At 42.6% G+C, this 21,161-nt stretch overlaps 1 protein-coding gene across 4 annotated transcripts in view; it reads right to left on the reverse strand.

The window, feature by feature from the left end:
• KTN1 (kinectin 1) overlaps positions 1-21,161 on the reverse strand; it is a 72,340-nt gene that overhangs the window by 21,915 nt on the left and 29,264 nt on the right. For all 4 annotated transcript variants that reach the window (XM_084287281.1, XM_084287283.1, XM_084287282.1 and 1 more), the window contains exons 7-27: positions 19,179-19,319; positions 17,203-17,309; positions 15,566-15,698; positions 14,490-14,577; positions 14,009-14,175; positions 13,504-13,572; positions 11,557-11,594; positions 10,871-10,961; positions 10,475-10,543; positions 9,683-9,720; positions 9,485-9,575; positions 6,983-7,072; positions 5,857-5,891; positions 5,623-5,713; positions 4,658-4,726; positions 3,737-3,774; positions 2,972-3,062; positions 2,735-2,803; positions 1,070-1,107; positions 362-452; positions 177-254 (exon numbers count right to left, since the gene is read on the reverse strand). In XM_084287281.1, coding sequence (XP_084143407.1) covers positions 177-254; positions 362-452; positions 1,070-1,107; positions 2,735-2,803; positions 2,972-3,062; positions 3,737-3,774; positions 4,658-4,726; positions 5,623-5,713; positions 5,857-5,891; positions 6,983-7,072; positions 9,485-9,575; positions 9,683-9,720; positions 10,475-10,543; positions 10,871-10,961; positions 11,557-11,594; positions 13,504-13,572; positions 14,009-14,175; positions 14,490-14,577; positions 15,566-15,698; positions 17,203-17,309; positions 19,179-19,319 — 1,722 coding nt within the window. The remainder of the gene's footprint in view (positions 1-176; positions 255-361; positions 453-1,069; positions 1,108-2,734; positions 2,804-2,971; positions 3,063-3,736; positions 3,775-4,657; positions 4,727-5,622; positions 5,714-5,856; positions 5,892-6,982; positions 7,073-9,484; positions 9,576-9,682; positions 9,721-10,474; positions 10,544-10,870; positions 10,962-11,556; positions 11,595-13,503; positions 13,573-14,008; positions 14,176-14,489; positions 14,578-15,565; positions 15,699-17,202; positions 17,310-19,178; positions 19,320-21,161) is intronic.

Raw genomic sequence — 21,161 nt, forward strand, 5'->3', positions numbered from 1 at the left:
CACAGTTGAACTATTAGGCTTTCAATGCTGTAGACTCTACCAATTTAGTCAAGTAGAATTTAAAATAGCTCTGTACAATTACCACAAACCCTATAAGAACAGTAGAGGATAAAGAACAAGCATCTTCCCGTTCATCCAAGCAGCCCCCTCAATCCCATCCCCTCTGCAGGCCATACCTGTTGGAGCTGTTGCAGGTTCTGTTGTTCTAACTCCTGAACTTTACTGGTTAACTGTGCAATTGTATCTTGTTGACCCTTTGGACATAAAAAAAAAAAAAGCAGCAAGAAGTGTAAACGTAGTCCTTCCACAAGAAGAAATACTGCGACAGAATTTATTTCCCTAGGATACCAAGAAAGCTTACCTTCAGCCATTCTCCTTTCTTAACAATCTCTTTCTCCTTCTCTTCCAGTAAGGCCTCCATGGTTTTCACCTGATTTTCCTTCCCCTTCAACCTGTACCAATACATACACACAGACACAGAATAAACCTCTGCTCTTTTACTCATTGCAGCTTGTAACAAATCACAGCAGCCTGTGTGATCAAAGGTACAACCACATTTCGCCTGCTGAAAATGAATGTGAGGCTTTCACTTCAGTTTTAGCAGGAGATGCCATTAATCAATGGTACTGATCAGTGAAAGCAGGCAGATTTTGCACCAACATACACCGCAGGGATCTTACATGTGCTCTCTTCACCTAAAAATAATTCCATCCTCCTCCCCAGCTAGGGACGTGAGGGACTGATGACCCTGGCAATTCAATTCTTATTTATCCACCCAGCTACAGTACAGGCATTACTAAAGCAAGCTTGCCACAGTACCTTGCCAATATGCTTCTATTCTGACTTGAATTTAATCCCACGTAGGTTAATTTGGGCCCAGAAAGCCACACAATACTTCACCTTGTTAGCTGTCTCAGACAGGATCAGGCAAATGTACTAAGGATGCATGTCTACTAAAATTGGTGTGACCAGCCTGGCTCATTTCACGAACATTTTAACTTAAAATAAACTGGAGCAGGGAAGCGAGGGGTGCACACAGGGCAGATGAAACGTTAACAACTGTACTTACAGAGTCTGAAGTTCTTTAACTTGTGATGTAATCGACACCTAAAGAAAACAATCAGTACTTCAGTTCAATATACATTGAAAGAGACACAAATGCTACAAACTTTAGACAGAAATAGGGGAAGAACGATAAATATTATTGAAATAGGCACAATTCACTGCAGTAATGTAAGCATAAACACACATTCTTTGTGGAAAAATAAATTATGAGAAGCCAAACGTCTCCACTATTTACTTTCATCACATTTAAAACGGGAATTCCACAGCAGAAAGGAAAACAGTGCAAATGGGAACGCAAGCAGGCCAACCATAGCACCGTTCCACTGCAGGCAACAAAGGAAAAAGTGGACACTGGTGACAACCATCTCACTACAAACTGCAGCTCAAGTCAGAGATCACCTCTGGTCATTTAGATCTTTATAGAAGCAAGAGCTTTTTAGACACACTCTGCAATGTCAGTGCCCCTTTTAAGTTTCCATTGTAAGATTGGATGTGAATCGAAGAAACAAGATTGAGTGGGAATATTCCCTCTGAATTTTGTACAGAAGCCTAACAAACTGGAGACTGGCTATCTGTGTAGATACTGATGGTGCAAAGAAGCACATTTGGTTTAGTCCTCTTCTACAAGCTCTTAAACATTCCCAGAAAACACTGTTCTGCTCACAGAACACCCAGAGGTGCGTATACACCACCTCTGGAGGAGACATCCCTTATATGCAGCTTTCCAGGGACAGCAACTCCAAAATGCATTTTGTTTTGGGCTCTGAGTCAGTTCCAGGAAAGGAAAAAAAACACACAAATAATTCCTCCAGTTCCTGGGAATCTGTCTTAAAAAAGAGGCCCAAGACGGAAACACTTTCAATGAAACTTTGCCTAAAAAAGGACAAAACTTTAACGCTAAGGAAAACAGAAAGTGGGTGACATGTTGGAATGCAGCTAGAAAAAATGAAAAAAGCACAGACCAAAAAAGCCACGCACCCCCGGACAAACAAGCAAGCAAGCTTCCTGCCAGCACGATGGATTAAGCTGCCTGCAGAATGGGCTCCCTAAGGAAACATGGGTTCCTGTAGCTTCAGATGCTAGACAGCAGGCATGCCAAAAAAGCCAATAGTCCTCCATTTCTGAATTCCTGATAGCTAGAGTAAAAACTCCCTCTGCCAAGACAGGCTTTCTTTGGACACTGGAAAGATAATGGGCTTAGGTTTACCCAGAAACCAAATAAAATTTAGGTCAGTGGTATTCTAGCAACAGAGAAAAAGACCAACAAGAGGGGAAGCGCTGTCAGTAGTGGAAATTTCTAAAGTCTCAGCCCCAAAGGATGTCCTGGGGTTTCGTGTTTACTGCTGGGACAGTACATCCAGTATACACCATACCCGGACAGAGCTAATGCTACAGTGTTTTAAGTGCTTTGTCAATTATTTGGCAAGAATAGCCAAATCTCACAATAAAAGTCCAAAAAGCTCGGGCATCCATAGGAAGGTGGTTTCTGCAGGGCAGTAGCAGTTACACTACATATTTACAGCTTCACGTCCAAGGAAAAGTATAGCTCTACATTAAAAAGTTCCCGTATCCAATGACATTCACCAGTAAACAAAAACTAGAACAGAAATGAGTGAGCAGTGCATCCAAGGCAAGTCTTTTCCACGCTTCTGGCACTAAGGCATTTTACCTGTTTTTCCATCTCAAGCTGGGAATTTCCTACTTCTTCTTTCAGAGCCTCTATTTTCTGTGTCAAAGCCTTTTCAATGACAAAACAGACAGGATTGGACAATGGAAACAAAACCACCAAAAAAAATGGATGCTACAAGTTCGTCACTACAGAATGCCATGCAGTAACGAATAAATGGTAGTTAATGGCATAGACACAGAAAGGAGGAAAAGTATCGCAAGGTATCGAGACAGATACCTGAACAGTCTTCTCCTTGCTTGCTACTTTAAGGATTTCAGCTTGTAGTAGTTCTTCCACTGATTTTATTTTTCCATCCTTCTCATGGATCCTGAACAAGAACAGAGGAACAACATTAGGTGGACGAACAAGTGTGCTACATGAGCATAAAAACACTAGATTTGGTTCTGCCATCACATCACACTGCCAGCCTCTGGAAACCATCGTGGGACTTCCCACTATTGCAGTTACATCTCACTGCAGTCCCAACACCAGAAGCAAGAAGCAGGAGAAAAAAGCAAGAGAAATAAGATGGAAATAGCACAGAACATACTAGATTACATAACTAGTAGCTCGCATACTAATAGATACCTTAATTTGCATTTTTAGACAAAAATTTTATCATCTCTGGAATGACACACACACAGCTTCAGCCTTCACTCGATGTTCCAGCAATTTATTAACTTCAAATGCACACACACAAAGCACAAACAAGCTCAGTCTTTTAGAGTACCTACTGCAGAAAAACAATTATCTGACAATTCAGAGCAATCCCTTGCCTAGTCTAAGTTAGACTTATGAATTTAATTGCTTAGCAGAGGAACAACTGGATTTTCAGAAGGTATTGATCTGACTTGACATGTTTCCAAAGCCCTGATGCTTCCTGCTGCATACACGCACACTTCACCCAGTTAAAAGCAAATTCTTTCAGGAAAGCAAAACACAGTCATGAAATAAAACCACACAGAAGTAACGATCAGAAAGTAAATTGGCGCAGTAACTTACACTTTCTGGAGTTCTTCCACCAGTGACTGGAAGGAAACCTGTTTGAAACAGATCTTTAACTTAGAAAAACTGAAGAAAGCAAAACAATGCACAAGTGCTAAGGCATAAAGCATTAAAGAGCCTGGGCTCTTTGGCACCAGGTAAACTACGTAGCAGCCAAAAAAGATTTTATCTACCTTTTATCCTACAAAATTAGCTGTTGGTCTCTGGTATCCAGCAAGCCAATACTTTTGGGTCTGCGACAAGTTCCAGCAAAACAAAACAAAACGCCCACCCCATCTTTTCCAGCAGAGGCTGAGGTTCAGGACCTGCATCTGCCCAGCTAACCTTTTCATACTGACACTGTACACACCTCTCCATGGTAATTCTATTCATTCATACGTTTTTTTTGCTCTCTAGAAAACCATTTTGAGAAGTGCTCTCCTGAGCTGTCCAAGCACAGCTGGACATCAAGGAAAAGCACTTCTGATAAGTGTTGAGTGCATATCAAAAAATGGAATACTATGATAGTCACTGAACAGAGACAAAGAGAAGTGGGCTAAGTCACATCCATACAACTACAGATGGACATTAGAAAGCCCAAATATACAAACGCAACGCAGCATGAGCTTCCTACCAGCCATGCTTGTTGCACTAGGCTTCTGGAAAAACACAGCCTACAGCCTTTCAGTACGTAGCACAAAATCAACTCAGAGCTGCCGCTGAACTGGAACTTTTGGATCCACCACACTTCTGACACTTATGCAAAGGAAGCGTTTGACAGAAATATCAGCTTGCAGGCCAACACTAGAGGAAAACAGGATGCTTTGCCAACAGGCTTCAAAGACATCTTCACCTTTTTCCCTTGACTTTTGCAACCACAGCAAGATCCTTTTAGATTTAAGTTTAGGTGTAATCAAAGTTTTAGATGAAAAGTATTACCTGCTCTGATAGCTGAATTTGCAGACTTTGAAGTTCTTTTCTCAAGGATGAATTTTCCGTATGCAGTGCCTTTGAAAGCAGACACACAGATAATGAACGACTCATTTATTGGGGAAAAAAGTGTTAAGCTTGACAGAAAAATAATTTATTTTGGAGCAAGTGAAAGACTATTTGAAAGCCTGAAAGAGACCCCCCTCTGCAGCAGTTGGAGCCAAATTATTCAGTGGAATAATTATTCAATTATTCTTCAATCTATAGGAACACTTCAACCTATAGCAAGTGGAGGGAAACATCTAGATGATGTGCTCGCGTTTTTGGCTGTTTGGTAGCCTGACAGGTTGCTAGCGTGCAACTTCTCCCAGGGGCCTCAGCAATGCACCTGGAATTTAGGAACACTAAGAGAAAATTGTCTTACTGTGTCCAGACAGACAGGACATAGCATTCCAGCAAAAACACTGCTGAAAACAAACAGGGATTTTTGTACTGCTTCCCAGATTTCTCATCGCTAGCTTTTTTTTTTTTTTTTTAAACAAATAAGAGTATGGAAACACCTTCAGCATCATCCCAAATTGCCACTTGTTTACAATTCGTTTAGCCCTTCAGATTATTCAGTAAAAAGATGCAATAGTCCCACAGTGCCAAGTTTTATAAATACCCCTTTTCTAAGGACAGATTTGTCACAGGTTACATCAAACCGTTCTGGAGATGCAGGGCAAAATTTATTCCAAAAGACATCAGGTAAAGACACCAGTAAAATCTACTCTAGACTAGGCAGAGACAAACGCTTACTGTATACCATCAGCTTAGCTTCTGTTACCAAATAGATTTTAACCTTGTCTCTGGGATATGCCTCTCCTACTCGCAGGGAATGATCTCAGACTGCGCTATGAATGCTCAAACATGCAGATTAAGAGCTCTTGTGCAAAGTGTATTTCCCCATAAAAAGATAATATGAGGGATTTTACCTTCAGATCCTCCTCTTTATTAGCCACCTGTATGAGTCCTGCCTCAAGCAGCTCTTCAACTGTCTTGATTTTATCATCCTTCTCTCTTATGCTGAGAAATCAAAAGTGAGTATTAGGAAAACAGAGTTAACCTCTAAAGGCAGTTTAGCTATCAACAGTAACCTTGCAGCCAGCAGAGCTGGATCCCTGTTTTATCCTCTGATTCAAAATAAAAAAAAAAAAATAGTTTCTTACCTTCTCTCCATCTGCTCTATCAAGTCCTTGTTTGCCTATTAAACAAAATAGAAGGGTGATCACTAATTGGACCAATTGGTTTGGGATTTTAACAACTAAAAGAGCTATGAGTATCAACTTCCCCATAAATTTAGTTACTGAACTGCAATCCAGCAAGGAAAACAGAAGAGGGGGAGGATATCTTCATAGCATGGGGGTCTAATACCAAGGTTGGAAAGATGTCAGTCTTTCAGGAGAGGCACAGATCCAGCCCAAACATGCACCCAAAAGATCTACCTCCTTTAAGCATTTCCCAAAGTCACAAGCTCCACTTGGGGCTCACCCAACAGAGCATTTATGACTTCTCAGAGACCAACAGCGATGCTTTGCAAGAGACCACACAAGAAATGTAGACCAGCTCCCAGGAAAAAAAAAAAATCAGCTTTCAGACATGATACTAAGCCAGCCAGTCCCAGGGGAATAAGGGCTGCAAATCTGGTTATCTGCCAGAAGACAGGGAAGCACTCCAGACAGGTTACTGCAGACTGGCAGATACCAACATGGGGCTGAAAAGGAAACAAGTCTCCTGCCCTGCAAGTCTTTCTACTGTGTTTCAGGAAGCTCATTCCACAGTGGTATGAAGTCACGGGTGTTCAGGGCTCTCCCAAGCACCATGGGGAAAAAGATGGAAGACAAGGCAGGGGGGTGGAATACACCACAGTGAGTTTTCTTCCATTCCATGGGTCCATTCGTTGGTTACTACTAGTTTGAGAATTCAGTCTGGGATGGAAGAACACAGACAGTGTTAAGATCTTACTCTGGTCTCCTTACAGACCAAGAACCCTTCTTCCCAGGAGGGTTGGTTGCTCATGGGGTTTTTGTATTCCACAAAATCGACATTAAAACTGGGAGAGGCTGCAGAAAGAAGTCCTTCCTTATTTTAAGCTAGCATTCTTCAGGGGAGGGAAAAGTCTGCATTTTGTTTGCTTACTCTTGACTAGATTTAGAAGACAGCCACAGCTGTCCAACGTGGACTTCCCATGCATGCCTAAAATGCAGACTTTGCACATCAACCAGCTCACCCTCTGGCCAGCTTAGCAAGAAAACATTTAAGAACTTGAAAAGAACAGAGGATATTTGATACAACCTCAGCATGCACTGGCTGCACAGGCTCAGACAGGAGAGTCTGCAGCTTCTGAACTTCAGCTTGCAGAGTTTGGTTTTGATCCTTGAGAACCTGAAATTTAAACGTATCAGTTCAGAACTGCATGCCCAAGCTACATTTTCATAATGGCAACGAGGTAATTAAATAACACAGAAGTTGTTACAGTGAGTTCTTTGGAAGCTACAAGACTACAAAGAGTCCTTTCCCCATCTTCCTTGCCTTTCTGTATTAATACTTCTGTCCTTATGTTCCCATAAGGAATTCAGCTGTTACCATCTTTATTCCCTGGCAGAGGATCAGACAGTACCAAGCACAAGAGACAAGAGAAACTGCATTTTCCTCCTGAAGCAGCATCAGCAGCATCTCCAGATTTGATAGCTGCTTTTTATGAAGCACTCATCCGGCAAATCCAATGGTCTAGGATCACCTCCCTGGTTCTCTTCAGCTGCCTTAACATTTATGAAGCACAGCAAAGAACTGGCAGCAGAGATTTGCACAGCTCCCACACTTCGGTCTGAGCGTGAGCTCAGGAAGAGGAGCAGCTGTACCACAGCCCTTGCCTCCCTGCAGCATCCCCTCTCAGACCAACAAATGAAGCAACCCTTAGCAAAAAGGCTGACAACTCAGATGTACAATTGCTGCTCCTGGGAAAAGGGGTTCCAGGAAACAGCATGGTTCTTTGCAGCAATTCACCCAGCGGACATCATACAACTTGCAACACTCTGTGGCACCAACTGATCACTGCACAAGGTGCCAGAAGGAAAAATCAGCCTCTAGTACACAAAACACCGGAGAGGTCGTGCCATTTAATATCACCGGTCGGTGCTCTCATCAGGAGCCTTCTTGTGAAGAATTCATTCAGCCTGCAGTAAAGCCCTCTGCTCACAAGAGGAAACGCTCAGACCCAAAGCCTTACAAGGACAACACATGCAGGAAGGGACAGCAAAGGTGAGGATTAACAAATTGCTGTTTTGAGCTCATTTTTTCCCCTCTTGTGTATGTGGAAAGAAAGGAACACTTGCTCAGGCAGAAGCATCCAGGGCAGACTTCTGTTTGGGATCAAAGACAGGGAGAAGAGACTAGAAGTGCATAGAACATTCACACAGAGTACACTATAGGTTTGCAGAGTATCCTAACAACCACCATCTGCACTCAGGTCCCTGCTCACTTCCTAAGAAGTGACCAAATTTCTGCCAGCTGATTTTTGGCCATTACAGAGCACCAAGCTCATTTCAGCACATAACCACCCACAACACCTCTCAGGTCTTTTTCCACGAGGAAAGTTCAGGTTATTCCTCATCATATTCGTTTTCAGCACTTCACCTGCCATTTTGAAACACTGCACCACCTTGAAAGCCCCCTGCAACTCCTGGGAGTCAACACAAGGTAATCAAACATTATTAATAAACCTGCCACTTCTTCCCACTCCCCTTTCTCAATTGCTTACACACCCAGCACATATCTCCCTGAAGGTTCAGATGATAGTTTTATTGTGAAAACCAACCATCTGAAGTCCTATTTTGTTACCTATTCTTTGACCAGCTATGAACTGTGGAAACAGTTTCCCCTCTTACTCTCTGACAACCTAGAGAAACTACACGCCTTGCAAGGGACTCACATCAAAACATCTTCCAAAATGCAACTTCGATATGTGAACCAAGTTCACTACTTGCCTGCTAACAGCTTCAAAGACCTCTAGGAGATCCATGAGGCACGACTTTTAGAAAAGCCTTGGCCCCTATCCACCTGCTCTGTTCATCACCAGCAAACCTCCCAACATGGTATAAGATTCAGACAGTGAGCTTTTTCACCAAAAGCAGCAGAAAAACAGTGCTGCCCAACGTGGGTTTTAAAGGAGTTAAGACAACTGAGGCACCAACTTTCACAGAAAGTGGGTCTAAAGCTAAAGTTCAGAAGAAAAAGCCTAAGGTGGCAGAGAGCAAGGAAGAGTTAAGTTGATCTTTGTGTACACCGCTTAGGAACAAGTAGCAGCTCTGCTTTGCAGACCCCAGATGGCAGAACTAAAAGCTTTGGCAATTTAGCTGCTACCTTATGAGAAACAATTTGGAAACCGGCAGGAAGAAAATAAGCATTTTTACACCTACCTTGACGGGAAAAAAATTACAAAAAAAAAGATCTGACAGCACGAAAACCCAAGCAATAAAAGCTCCCACCAAGGACTTGGAAGTTGCATTAGGGGGTAGAATGCAGAAAAAATGCAATAGTTTTTATTGAACGTTTCTAAGACCTCACTTCACAACTACATTTGACTTGAATTACGTCTCTCACTCAGCTGCACAGTCTGTTGCTACTACTCTGATATCCCACAGTGCTCCTGCCATGTAAAAAGAATGCTGTAACACAGCTTAACACCTGAAAGTCAGCTCTGTGTCACAAATCAACATCGTATGAACTGCTTCACAACCTCACAAGTCTGGAAAACTTGCTGTCAATAAGCACAAGGGTAGTTACTCTGCATCTTACCTTGAATTCTTCTTTTGTGTTTGCAGTCTGCGCAAGTTCTTCTCGAAGCTGCTCTTCAAGAGTTCTTATTTTGTCATCTTTGATGTGAATGCTGAGACACAGCAGAACAGTTAAATACGTCTTAGAGAAAGCATCAATTCAAAAGAACATAAAAAACTGATAAAAATTGTTTATCAAATGCCAGAGCCATTTATTTACCTTTTCTGCATCCTTTCTAGCTCATGTGCAGCAGCAGCCTAGATATAAAGAGGATTAACACAGACTTAGGATACATCACATGATTCAATCAACCTTTCATTCCACAGTATTAAAAAGCTAGAACAAGTCATTTGGCCTCTCAGCACATGACTCACCAGCAAGTGAAAGGGGTGAGCTTGTCGTTACGCACTTTTACACCACCAATACATACCAGGCAAGCATGCAATTATGAAAGGGGAGAAGATCTGGAAAGGATTCGTTTAACAGCCAGGATTTTCTCTAATTAAACACAACATTTCCACCTCCGTAACGCACAGGCCACACAGCAGTAGCTGGGGAAAGGCATTTTGTTTGGTTCTAAAAACGCTTGTTGTCAGGGAAGGTTTGCATTGTGTAGTCTTGGTTTTTGCTTTTTCAGATGAATGCTTACAAGCCCTTCGTGCAATTGCCAGGTCTGTATAATCAACCACAGTTGTGTCTGCTCCTGTGCAACATCCTGCACTTTGCACCCTGCAAATCTTGATAAACCTAACGAGCAAAATGCTTCCCTAACTTGGCTGTCCAAGCAAGAAACAGATGTAGCTGGTGAAGAAGGGAGGACAAGAAGCATGCTTCTGACCAGCTACAAGAACTCCAGGAAATCACATATTAACCCTATTCTGTAACTTCACACCCTTAATGGGCTTAAGCACAGCTCACTCAGAACAGCAGATCTGCCCTTGCTTTTATGACAAAGTAGACAGCGGGAAGAGACTTAAATGAAGTCTTTAATGAATCAAGCAGCTATTTTACCTGCTCATTTGTCAGAGCCTGTAACTTCTGTACTTCTGATTTCAAGGACAGGTTCATATTCTGCAATACCTGAAGGAAGAAAGGAAGGAAGAAGAAACACTTGCATTTTTCATACAGATGGTCTTTCAAGCACGTCCACTCTTCAGTGCAAAATATCCCTGGCTGCTTCTTGTGATAGTCTAGAGGTAATAACAAGGAAAAGCCTCAACCTTTGTTATGAATGACTTTCCAGCATCATGCATTGGTCTTGCCTGGAAGAGCAAAGATCAGCAGACTTGCAGCCAAAGGAGCTGGTTCTAGATCCAGACAGCAGCAGCCTCGCAGGCTTCATTTCATATGCACATCCAGCGAGCCTGTCCCTCTACCAGCTGGCATTTACACATTCTTTTATTATACCTTGAGCTCTTCCTCCTTGCTGGTTAAATTGGCGTGTTCGTTGCCTAATGAGTCCTCCATCTGCTTTAGCTGTTTGTCCTTTTCTGCAATCCTGCACAAATGAGAAGTGATGACTTATCAGTACTAAAAGGCCTTGGATGGAAGCTCCGCGTGAAGCATCAGGCTAAACACAAAGTACATGCTGGCCCTTCGGTCCAGCTCCTACTCTCATTCCTGCTGACTGTATACTTTTGGTCCAAAAGCTTTTCCATGCTTTTTAAATGCCTTTTGCTTGCCAAAAATTTATGGGATGTTCTCTAGCTCTGAAACACAGCTACCCCATCTCCCAAAGGGAGAAATCTCCTGGCACAGCAACACAGCCCGAACACAAACGTTCTCATGGTCACGCACATTCCTGCTCACTGTAGATCCCTGCACACAGGCAGCAGCAAACAAGAAGAGTCGCTGCTTTCCATGCAGCAGGGACACGTACAATGGGCTACAATTCAGAAGCCAGACAGAGAAGGGATATCCGCAGGAAGCGTTTTCCCAGCTCCTAAGTGAATCTTGCAGCTAGAAAGTTAGAAGCACAGACAACAACATTTCCTTGGCCAGTCCCTCCCGTATGCACTGAGCACACTCTGAAAAGGTGGTGTGTGTTAGAAGCCAGTGACACCTTCCAAATACCAGGGGAAATGAATGCTCACACTTTGTGGAGTTCTTCTGCCAGGACTGAAGCTGAGGTCTGCAGAAGGAAAAAAAAAAAAAAAAAAAGCAACTGAGTAAAGCAAGTCAAAGAATCATCTTTTTCAGTGAGCCAGGAATAGCATTTTTTAAGATTTGCCTTGTTATTTTAAACTGGCACAGGCAGATTTCAAGTATTTCCTGGCTAAGGAACACTGGAAGAATCTCAGCACATATTAACATCCCTTCCCTTTCTGCTTAAGGCAACATAAGAGAAAGATGAACTATCCTATTTGCCATTTTGCTCTTCAACAGAATCAAAGCAGCACTTGTCTCCCAAGGACTAAACGCTCTATGGGACACTGCTGTCAAACCACTCAAAGAACTACGAGCAAAAAACCCTGCACAGTGCATCAAGACTTGTGTTAGGAACAAAAACAGCAGCATAAGAACAGCAAGTGGCATCTTTTCCTCTCTGGTAAGAGCCTAATTCCTATATGGTCACACACACGTGTGGGCACCGTGGTCTGGACAAACCCTCCACTGGATCTGCACTCCAGAACAGGGCAGGAGAGAGCTGGCACACAGGTTATTAGGAGGCATCTAAGAACCTCTGCAGGCTGCCTCATGCCCAATTTGGTAGCAGCTACAGCAGAACTTCATCTTCTTTATGCTTCAAACAACTGCTTATCCCTGCCCAGCCTCACCTCTGTCCAAAAACCCTGGATCCTCTCACAGAGCTCGTCCCCGTGGCACCCTACAGCACTGGGATTCCTGCACTCCCTCATCCAGCTTGTGCCACAGAACAGCAACAGGCACAGTCAGAAGGGAACAAACAGTTCCAGTCCCTGATCTGTCTCCTGAATGACCTAAACTATTTCATCAGCCCTCACATCCACAGAAGTATCCAAGTCCGTCCCCGTTTCCCCAGAGTGGGATTTTCACACACACTGCCCATGGGAGAAAAATAGCTCTGTGCTTTCACAGCCAGACAGGCTACCAGGGGAAAGGCTTGTTCTTCCTTGGGTAACCCAGACCAAAAAAAATAATTAAGTTTCCCTAGGGATTCATTTTCAAAATCCTTTAAAAGGACTGGGATAAGGGGACTAGGTCAAGAAGAAACCGTAAATCCAGAGTGCCTCTTTCTTCACTACTGTCCCAACTCAAAAGGTTAAAACCAAGCTCTTCAAACAAAGCCTAATGACACATTTTCAGCCTGATGTTGAATTTATTCAAACTACATCAAGCGTATCTGTAATTAAAAAGTCAGCACCCGATTGCATATGAACAGGGAGCTTATGACTGCGTCCAGTTGTACCCAGAGGAGTTGAGTTTTTCTGAGCTGATTTCTGTGATGTAGCTCAACATGGAACTCAACTTCAGAGACTCAGATGAGCTCTCTGAAGTTTTACACACTTATATTTTCTTAAAGAAATCAGGAAAAATAAAATTGTAGAGATTAAAACGAGAAATAAGAGGCTTTGTGCACTGTGTGGGGTTTTTTGTCCTTGTTTGTTTTCTGTCACCACTGGAACCAGCACTGGACTGAACAAAGCTTTATCTAATAGCTGCCACAAGTCACTACTTCTCCACCTGATGCACAAGGGAAAGGCATTATCAGGTGGTTCACACAAGGAGTGCAAAAAAGACCAAAGTACCACATGAGACAGAATACATATACATGCAAAGCTATGGAGAAAAAAACATTTTAAATGGTATTCCACCCTTGATTATAAATGAAAGCCACGGCAGGAGGAGATAGGTGGATTTTTTTCCACCCCAGAAAGACAGCAGAAGCTTAAGTTTTAAGCCAGGTTAAGAAGCACTACAAAAAGAGGATGCTAACAAGTCTTCACTTTCATCATTACACATCTCGCATCCAACTACAAAGAAAAAAAGTCTGCCTTTTTACAGAAAGTTTACAATTCAAGACTACAAAAGAAAGGGAAGAGTCCAAGAACAAGCTGTACCTGGGCAGCCATTTGTGAATGAAGCTTCTGAAGCTGAGCGTTCAAAGTATCTTTCTGCTCCATCAGTTCCTTGTAAGAAAGCACAAGAAAAAAAAAAAGCAGGTTGAGATCTGTAGCTAGTCAATTTTGCTAGCATTAGCTCCTAGCTGTGATTATGTTAGTAAGAACAGTTCAACATTTAAATGTCACATTCCTTGGAGATGCTATTTTTCTCCCCCACTAGGATCAAGTGGTTTGCAGGGAAGAGTAGCAGCCTGCTGTGTGTCACAAGGATTCCCTGCCACCACACACCCACTGGTTTCCCTAAAGCAAAGGCTACATCTGGGGTCATCTTGGACCTGAGACCTTCTCACAGCACTCCACGCAAGTTCTCATTCTATGAGCTGCTAGATGACAGCCTGGCACACAGGCCTCATTCTTTATTCAGTGGGAAAGCTTTGTGAAAACCTGAAATGCTGCTTTGACAGACACAAAGGGGGAAAAAAATAAGATCTGTGAGCACTACCTGCACCCGCATTTGCATGGAGTCCTCCTTAGTAGCTCTCTTTTGCTCATTCTCCATCAGCTGCAACATCCTCTGCTCCAGCTGCTGTTTTGACACCATTGTATCAGTAAGTTTACTGTGCAAGCTCTGGATTTCATTGTCTTTGGCCACAAGCTTATTCTGCACATCTGCAGCAGAAACATCAGGGTTTTAATTCAGAAGTAAATATTTGAACTCTGGGGGAAATAACTTTTACTGCCAACAGGGAAGCTGATTAGAAGCCTCGTTCCAGCAAGCCAAAGTTCTGCTCATCAGCATTTAACTAGCTTGTATCACAGCACACTATTTCCCCAAGGTGCTGAAGCAGTACTGGCTTCACTTGAGCTTTATTCAAGCCATTTACTCAACAATGCCTTATAAAAAAAAAAAAAAAAAACAACACACAAATGGCAACAGCAAGATCACTGCAGTTAACATTATCTGGGAATTATTTCATACATGCCTTGTTGTGCTGCTTCATGTTCTGCTGTTCTTTTCCTGAGATAAGCCTGGATTTCTTCCCATCTTCTTTCTGCTTCCTGCTGCTGGACCTTTATATTGAAGACAGAGTTGATGAAAAGAAGTCTAACCTTTAATTTATTTTTGAAATATTCAGAGTTCATCACTTCAGTGCTATTCCCAAAACATATGGCAAGGAAGAAAAGTTGTTCCTTGTTTCCATTAGAGCACATCAGAGAGACAGAGTGCCCTGTAATCCTCCTCCTAGGACAGTTTATCCTATTAATTTGAAAGGCAAATTGTGAACAGGATTTCATCATGGGCTTTTAACAGGATGACTTCTGTAATATGAAAGTGTAGCATTTTTGCTCTGCAAGTTCAGAATTAACACTAGAAGCCAGACTAGCTACGTATCACACAAATCCACATCTTTTAATTAAAAGATGTCTCAGCCGCAGATACCAATTCTTCACCTGCAAGGGCAGGTGAGGCCAATAGAACTTCTGGTGACCAAGATTTAATTGCAGATACAAAAAGAAGTAATGAGCTCTGAATCAGCATTCTCAACTGAAGAAGCCATATTTTTCTTCTGAAAAGAAAAGAAGCATGAATACAAAGAGACCTTTTCTTCCAAAGAAAATGAAGAAGATACATCAAAACATTGGCAGGCTGTTTTTTTGAAGTCTTTAGAAATACATTTCTTTTAAAATTTAGAAGTTCATTGAAGCCAAAGTACTTAGTTTCCAAAAAAACCCAATCTTGCTCAAATTCACACCCATAGAAAAAAGTTCAATGTCACCAATTACACTTTGCAAATGTATTTACTTGGGAGGGTAAGTTTCACTTCATAGCTTGTAACCACTGAAAATATGTAGTACTGAATGCAAGTGTTAAGTAAGCCCATGGGATGGCTCAGCAATTATCTATTTTCAGGTACTTGTGCATAAAAAGAAAGCAGATTAAGTGACCAGGAAAACAGCTGAAGTGATTCCCACACGCCTCGCATCTGGCTCATCTCAGGACTTGGCGCAGATAAACCCTCAAGCCCAACTCAGCAAGGCAGAGAAAAACCAAAGTCACCTTTAGCTGAGCGACTGCCTGCTCTGCGTTCTTCTTCTGGAGCTCTTCTTGCTGCAACTTGCTGCTCTTCTCTCCCAGCTCATTCACCAGCCTGGCATAATCCTGGCGTAGTTTGTTCAGTTCAGCCGACTGCCTAAAAATAAACATTTTTACCGCTTTTTTCACCCCCCTTCCTTTCTCCAAGAAGCAGGCAATAATCACAGCTACTCAAATACCAGCATTAGGAACATATTTTCAGCCAGAGGGCTGTACTGGGTTTTAACCACACTGCTTCATCCTAGAAGGATGAGGGTCGGAAGCACCAGCTATCAGCACACACAGCAGCTACAACCCACTGAGTCAGAAACGAAGGTCAGCAAGAAGCCACAAGCAAACGTTTTAAAGGAACTGATGCAAGCTGATAAGCATAATTTGGATAGCTTTATGTAAAGAGGTTCAGCTGAAGGAAAGGTCTCACTGAAATGCATGGTCTGTTCCTTTTCCCATGAAGGATTATTGATCTATAATTTACTTGAGACTGTTCCTTCTGGACTGCTAACTGCATGCATCTCTTTGGATTACACACCACCTTGTAGGCTTGGCTCATTATCAACTTGTGAAGGTGTATAAGGTATATAATGCACTCTCCCACTTTGGGAGAGATGATGTATTTGTATAGCCCAAGATAAGTGTTTTGAAAGGCTCCCCTTTGTATATAAGCAAGTAAAATGCATTTTGTTTTTATATTTGCTCAAATTAAGCATTTTTCAAGGTAATTTGGTGATCACAACGCTTCATTTCTACAAAAAGAGTACCTCTAAAACCAGGTACCCTCTCCTAGCACTTATCACGCATGCAGGGAGCAGAACATGCCTCCACCAAGTACTGCTCCACAGTTCAGGAAGAGTTAACAGAAAGGTCCGTACAGAAGCAGCATCTTGGTGCAAACACCACGGCCAGAAAATGAAGTTACAGTGCCATTTCCAAGTCCTGACACTGTTTTGACACTCAAGTCCCCAAATGTTACAAATCAGTTATCTGAGAGCCTGCGAAGAGTGGTTTTTGCTTTCTATAGGCAGGAGCCCACCAGCAGCAGTTCACCTGTCTGGCTACATCTCTTGCTGGGCACTCAGATTTATCACAGCACATTGTGAGTTTGTCCTCTGTCAGCTCAGGAAGAACCAGAGATGAAACCTTGAGATGTTTTTCTGACTTCTGTTTCTCCAAACACCAGTGGATAAATCCAGCTGTCACCCAGTCACACCATTAACTGCAGCGTGTTGGTATTTTTTTTTCTTATTACAAGACTGATTTAAGTTCAGAGCTGCTGTCCTTCCAGGAGCCCAGCAATAGCTCCTCCCCTAAAGCTACACGGAGAAGAACAGACACCCTACAAAACAGGCTGAACACTTGTGCTAGCCTTCCTGTTGGACCTCAGCACCTGCTCTGCCTTCAAACTGATAGGAGACACTGATTAGTTTTGAAAGTCCTGGCTCGATGCAAATACAAACAGGTACCTGCCCAGTCCAAAACAGCTGTGTTTCCTAGTTTAACCACAAATTCAGACAGCCAAGAAAATGGAAACAGAAGGAGCAGAAGCCAGAACTCTACAGGGAAAACTTAAAAACACACAGAGCTCCAAGTAGCTGCTAACATACTTGCTCTCCATTTGATTGGTAGAAGTACTGACAGCATCTCTCAGGATACCATTTTCCTGCTTCAGGTGGCTTATTTCTGCCTCCATCTGCTCACGGAGTTGCTGGAACTGAAGGGAAGAAAGATCAATTCACTGAAGGAAAAAAAACAACTTATCACCGCAGATATAACTACGCAGTACTTTAAGTAAATAACACCAAGTGTTTTTTGGGGAGAGGGACAGTTTTACCTCCTTCCACACACACCCACTCCTCAATTAAACTATGCAAATCAGCCCCTCTTGCTTGAATAAAAGCAGTTTTCTTTTATACCAGTGTATCGAGACATTTGTTTTAAGTGGTACACAAACATTACCTAGGGTACTGATTACTTGACTGCGTAACTTTAGATATAACTGGTTATCAGTTTCCCTTTTCCTGAGGGAAAGAAAATAAACCCACTGTGAATTAACATTAGAAGTCAACATCTTGAAATAAATCAGAAAAGTTTTAAATAACTAAAAATACGCAGGTTATAGCATGTGAACCACAAAAGCTAAGTCTTCAACTAATACCCTGCAGTCAAGACTGTGAAATAGATCTTTAGGCAATATGCTTCGACTGCGTTTTTCTAGCACAATTTGAGGCAGGGAGAAGCCCCAATAACCTAAAACTGCTTTAGAATAGTTCAAACACGATTAAAAGACAGGGTACAAAGGAAAAAAGAACGGACTTTGCATATGCAGATGACAACACAGCTGGTCTTAAAACCCAACAACCTGCTCTGAAAATCTTCAAGCGCATGTAGCATGTAATACTTTGTTCTTCTACCAGTGCCAATTTGCAGATACAGCTGACATCATTTCCAAGACCTAGTTTCTTCATGACTGACTCATCAACGAGGATCTCGTACACAAAGAAGCCCAAACAAACGTTTGCATAACAACCACAGCAGGAGACAGCAGGCCCTTGTAGGGCAGCCGCATCCAGTTCAGCACCAACACATGTAAAAAGCTGTCCCTTGGGCACCTACAGGCTTTTTAATGTTTGGTTTGTGGGTTTTAAAAAAAGCCACACATATACAGATGATCCCAACAGAAGCAGGGGTGCATGCCCTGCATAACTGGAAGCTTTGATAATTAAGGTTCAGCTTCTATGCAACGTTATGAAGCGGCAGCAGGGGGAGCAGAACCAGAACACCAATCCCTCTGCACATCCTTCTCCAGCTCTGAATGCTGCAGGCACATTTACAGAAGTCACACCTTGGTGCCCAGACCTCCTTCAAACAGTATCTGCTCTGGAGATTGTGGTTCTGCTCCAAAACTGCAGAGATGGCACTCTCCAGGTTGCCGAGATGCAACAGAAGAAGCAGTGTTGAGGCTGGAAAGCTCACATGCTAGGCTTGACGCTGTGACATGTATGTAGAAAAAAATACTAAAATGTCCTATCTAAGCTCCTGTCAGTAGGTATAGGAAGGGACATTTTTCTTAGAAAAAGAAGTCAAATTTTTTAATCCCGTGAAGAACTCTGGAGAGGTTACTCTGTTATAATGCAACTTCAGGAGAGGGTAACAAGGGTCTAAAACCAAGAAGAATGCAAGAGCGTGCCCTCAAATATTTTCAGCAAAGCACTTTCCCAATCAATGGTATTTCTTGTATATTGACTTGTCTAATCACTCTGTACTACGATTTTAAAGTAAGATTTATCAGCTGCTACACGATCATCAGGATTAGTGTCTCTCTGGAGTTGAATATTTCAATGAGATTTCACACTTAATTGCTTAACATTTCAGCAGAAAGAACTGGACCTGAGACAGGCTGACTAGCAGTGGTCTTTCACAGACTATGATACAGTCACCTACAAAAAGACCTTGTCTTTCCTTTAAGCCATGAAACTGCCATGAATTTTTCCACCCTCTTGCAGGTGGGTCACACAATCAGTTAGCACTCTGCACTCAAGGCTTGGGGTAAGAAGTGAAGCCAGTTTCTGGGGAAGTTTACCTTCATCTTCATCTGCTGGGATTCTTGGTAGCTAACGTGGATTTTACTCTGAAACGTGCCGTGCTCCTTTTCCAGCGTGTTGATGCGTTCCCTCATTTTTGCTGTAAGCAAGCCGTTCCTCTCCTTTTCTGCAACCAGCTCCTTGGGTGGGAAATCAAAGGAAAAGGGTAAGAAGTCACCTACTCCAACAGACATGATGTTTTATGTTTAGAAATGTATCAAGTATACAAACCACAGTCAGCATCATTTAATCTGAAATTACAGCATTACCCCTGACAAAGCTTTCAGTACCTTCATGAGGATTTCAGGTCAGCATAATTTTACATTAAAAGAGGTTTGCCAATTTAAACAGCAGTCTTCTGTTGTCTTATATCTACTGAGTTTGGCGAGTTTATACATGCAGAGTCCTAAGAATAAAAGCCAGAGATACTACACAGAGCAAACCTTAGATTTTCCTCCCAAGTACAGCAAAATGGAACAAGTCAGATAAGCTACAGTGAAACTACAAAGCATTTCAGAGCACGATTGCTTTGTAGCAGGTTGAAAGGCAACGTTGGAAACAGTTTTGCCGGAGGAGAGGGGCTATTAGTGCCCAGCAATAGCCAAACAGAAGTCCTGAATCCCACCAGCATGATGCCACATTACAGCTTTCAAAATGAAAATACACATTTCCATCTGGATTAATCATTTATTAGCCAGGAATTCAACCTGGACACCTGAGAAGCCCATAGAGCTGCTGCTCTGTGATGTAAGTGCACTTGCTGTAGTAAGCAAAAACATTAAATGCAGCTTTCAGCAAGCCCCAATCACTGAATGAGGCATTTGCAGCACCTCAGTTTCAGGTGCTTCCAGCTCCACGCAGCGCCAGATGTTTTTCCAGAGGAGATTCAAAGTGCCTGCATTAGGAGTCAGCCTCTCTTCTCACAATTTTAAGCACTTAAATGATGCCTGAATACCTCCCATCTCTTCACAGCTTTTTACACATTTTTATTTAAATAAAAGCTTTTTTTTTTTTTTTGGATGAACAAGCTAGATTCAGGAAGCTGTTTCTCCCAGAATGAAATAAGCAAGATGAGTTCCCATGCCCATGTTCACAGAGGTATTTGGGAATTTAAGTCACCCCAAAAGTTTCAAGTCACTTCTGAAAATACACCTTAAACAGCTTGACACAAAGCCTTCTCAGATGTTAGTGTCGTGGTATTTGCACCCACTAAGATGCAACAAGAGGAAGGGCACCAGGGCATTTTCTAGCTTCCTTCTCCACTGATTTCCACCATCCATCTACAGTCCTCAGAAATCCATGCAACCTGCCAAGGCGGTGCCAGAGATGCTGCCAAGATTAGCTTTCACCTAGCTCATGTTTTGCCAAATACTGCAGAAGTCAGGCACCTCTTGCTCTCATTCATCCTCTCCAGTTTTCATTTGTATCAACACCCCTCAAGAACACCTCTGCACCTTCCCCTCAAAGTCCCTCCATAGCTTTTGAGTGTGTTCAGAGGAATGTGTTGATTAGAAAATAAGAGCTTTGTGTCACTTGAGCTGAGCTTTGTCCCTTGTTTACCCTCACGATTCAGCACTGCAGCAGCTTTGCTTTTACCTGCTTCCTCCCAGCTTCCAGGAATGCTCATTTATTTCTCCTTCTCCCTTCCCTCCCACAGCCCAAATTGCAAAAGCTAACAACGTTCCCTGCTTGCATGCAGGTCCTGCCTTGCCTTCACAAGCACCACTTCGCAGATTTTCCCCCCACACCTTCCTTCATCAGCTTCTCCCACACCCAGGCTCCTTCTCACACTCCCTCTGCTTCTCAGCCAGCTTTCCGTGCCTCACTTCTGTCCCACAACCTTCCTGGTTCCAGTGCCAGCCTGCTTCCAGCTTACCCAAAACACAAGGATCTTTCCCCCCAACAAGTCTGATTTACTCCAACATCTGCACAGCTATCTCATTCTACACTAACTACTTCCCTTTAAAGCCTTCATAATCAAA

This window comes from Netta rufina (genome assembly GCF_964035555.1).
Source record: "Netta rufina genome assembly, chromosome: 5".
Classification (NCBI taxonomy): domain Eukaryota; kingdom Metazoa; phylum Chordata; class Aves; order Anseriformes; family Anatidae; genus Netta; species Netta rufina.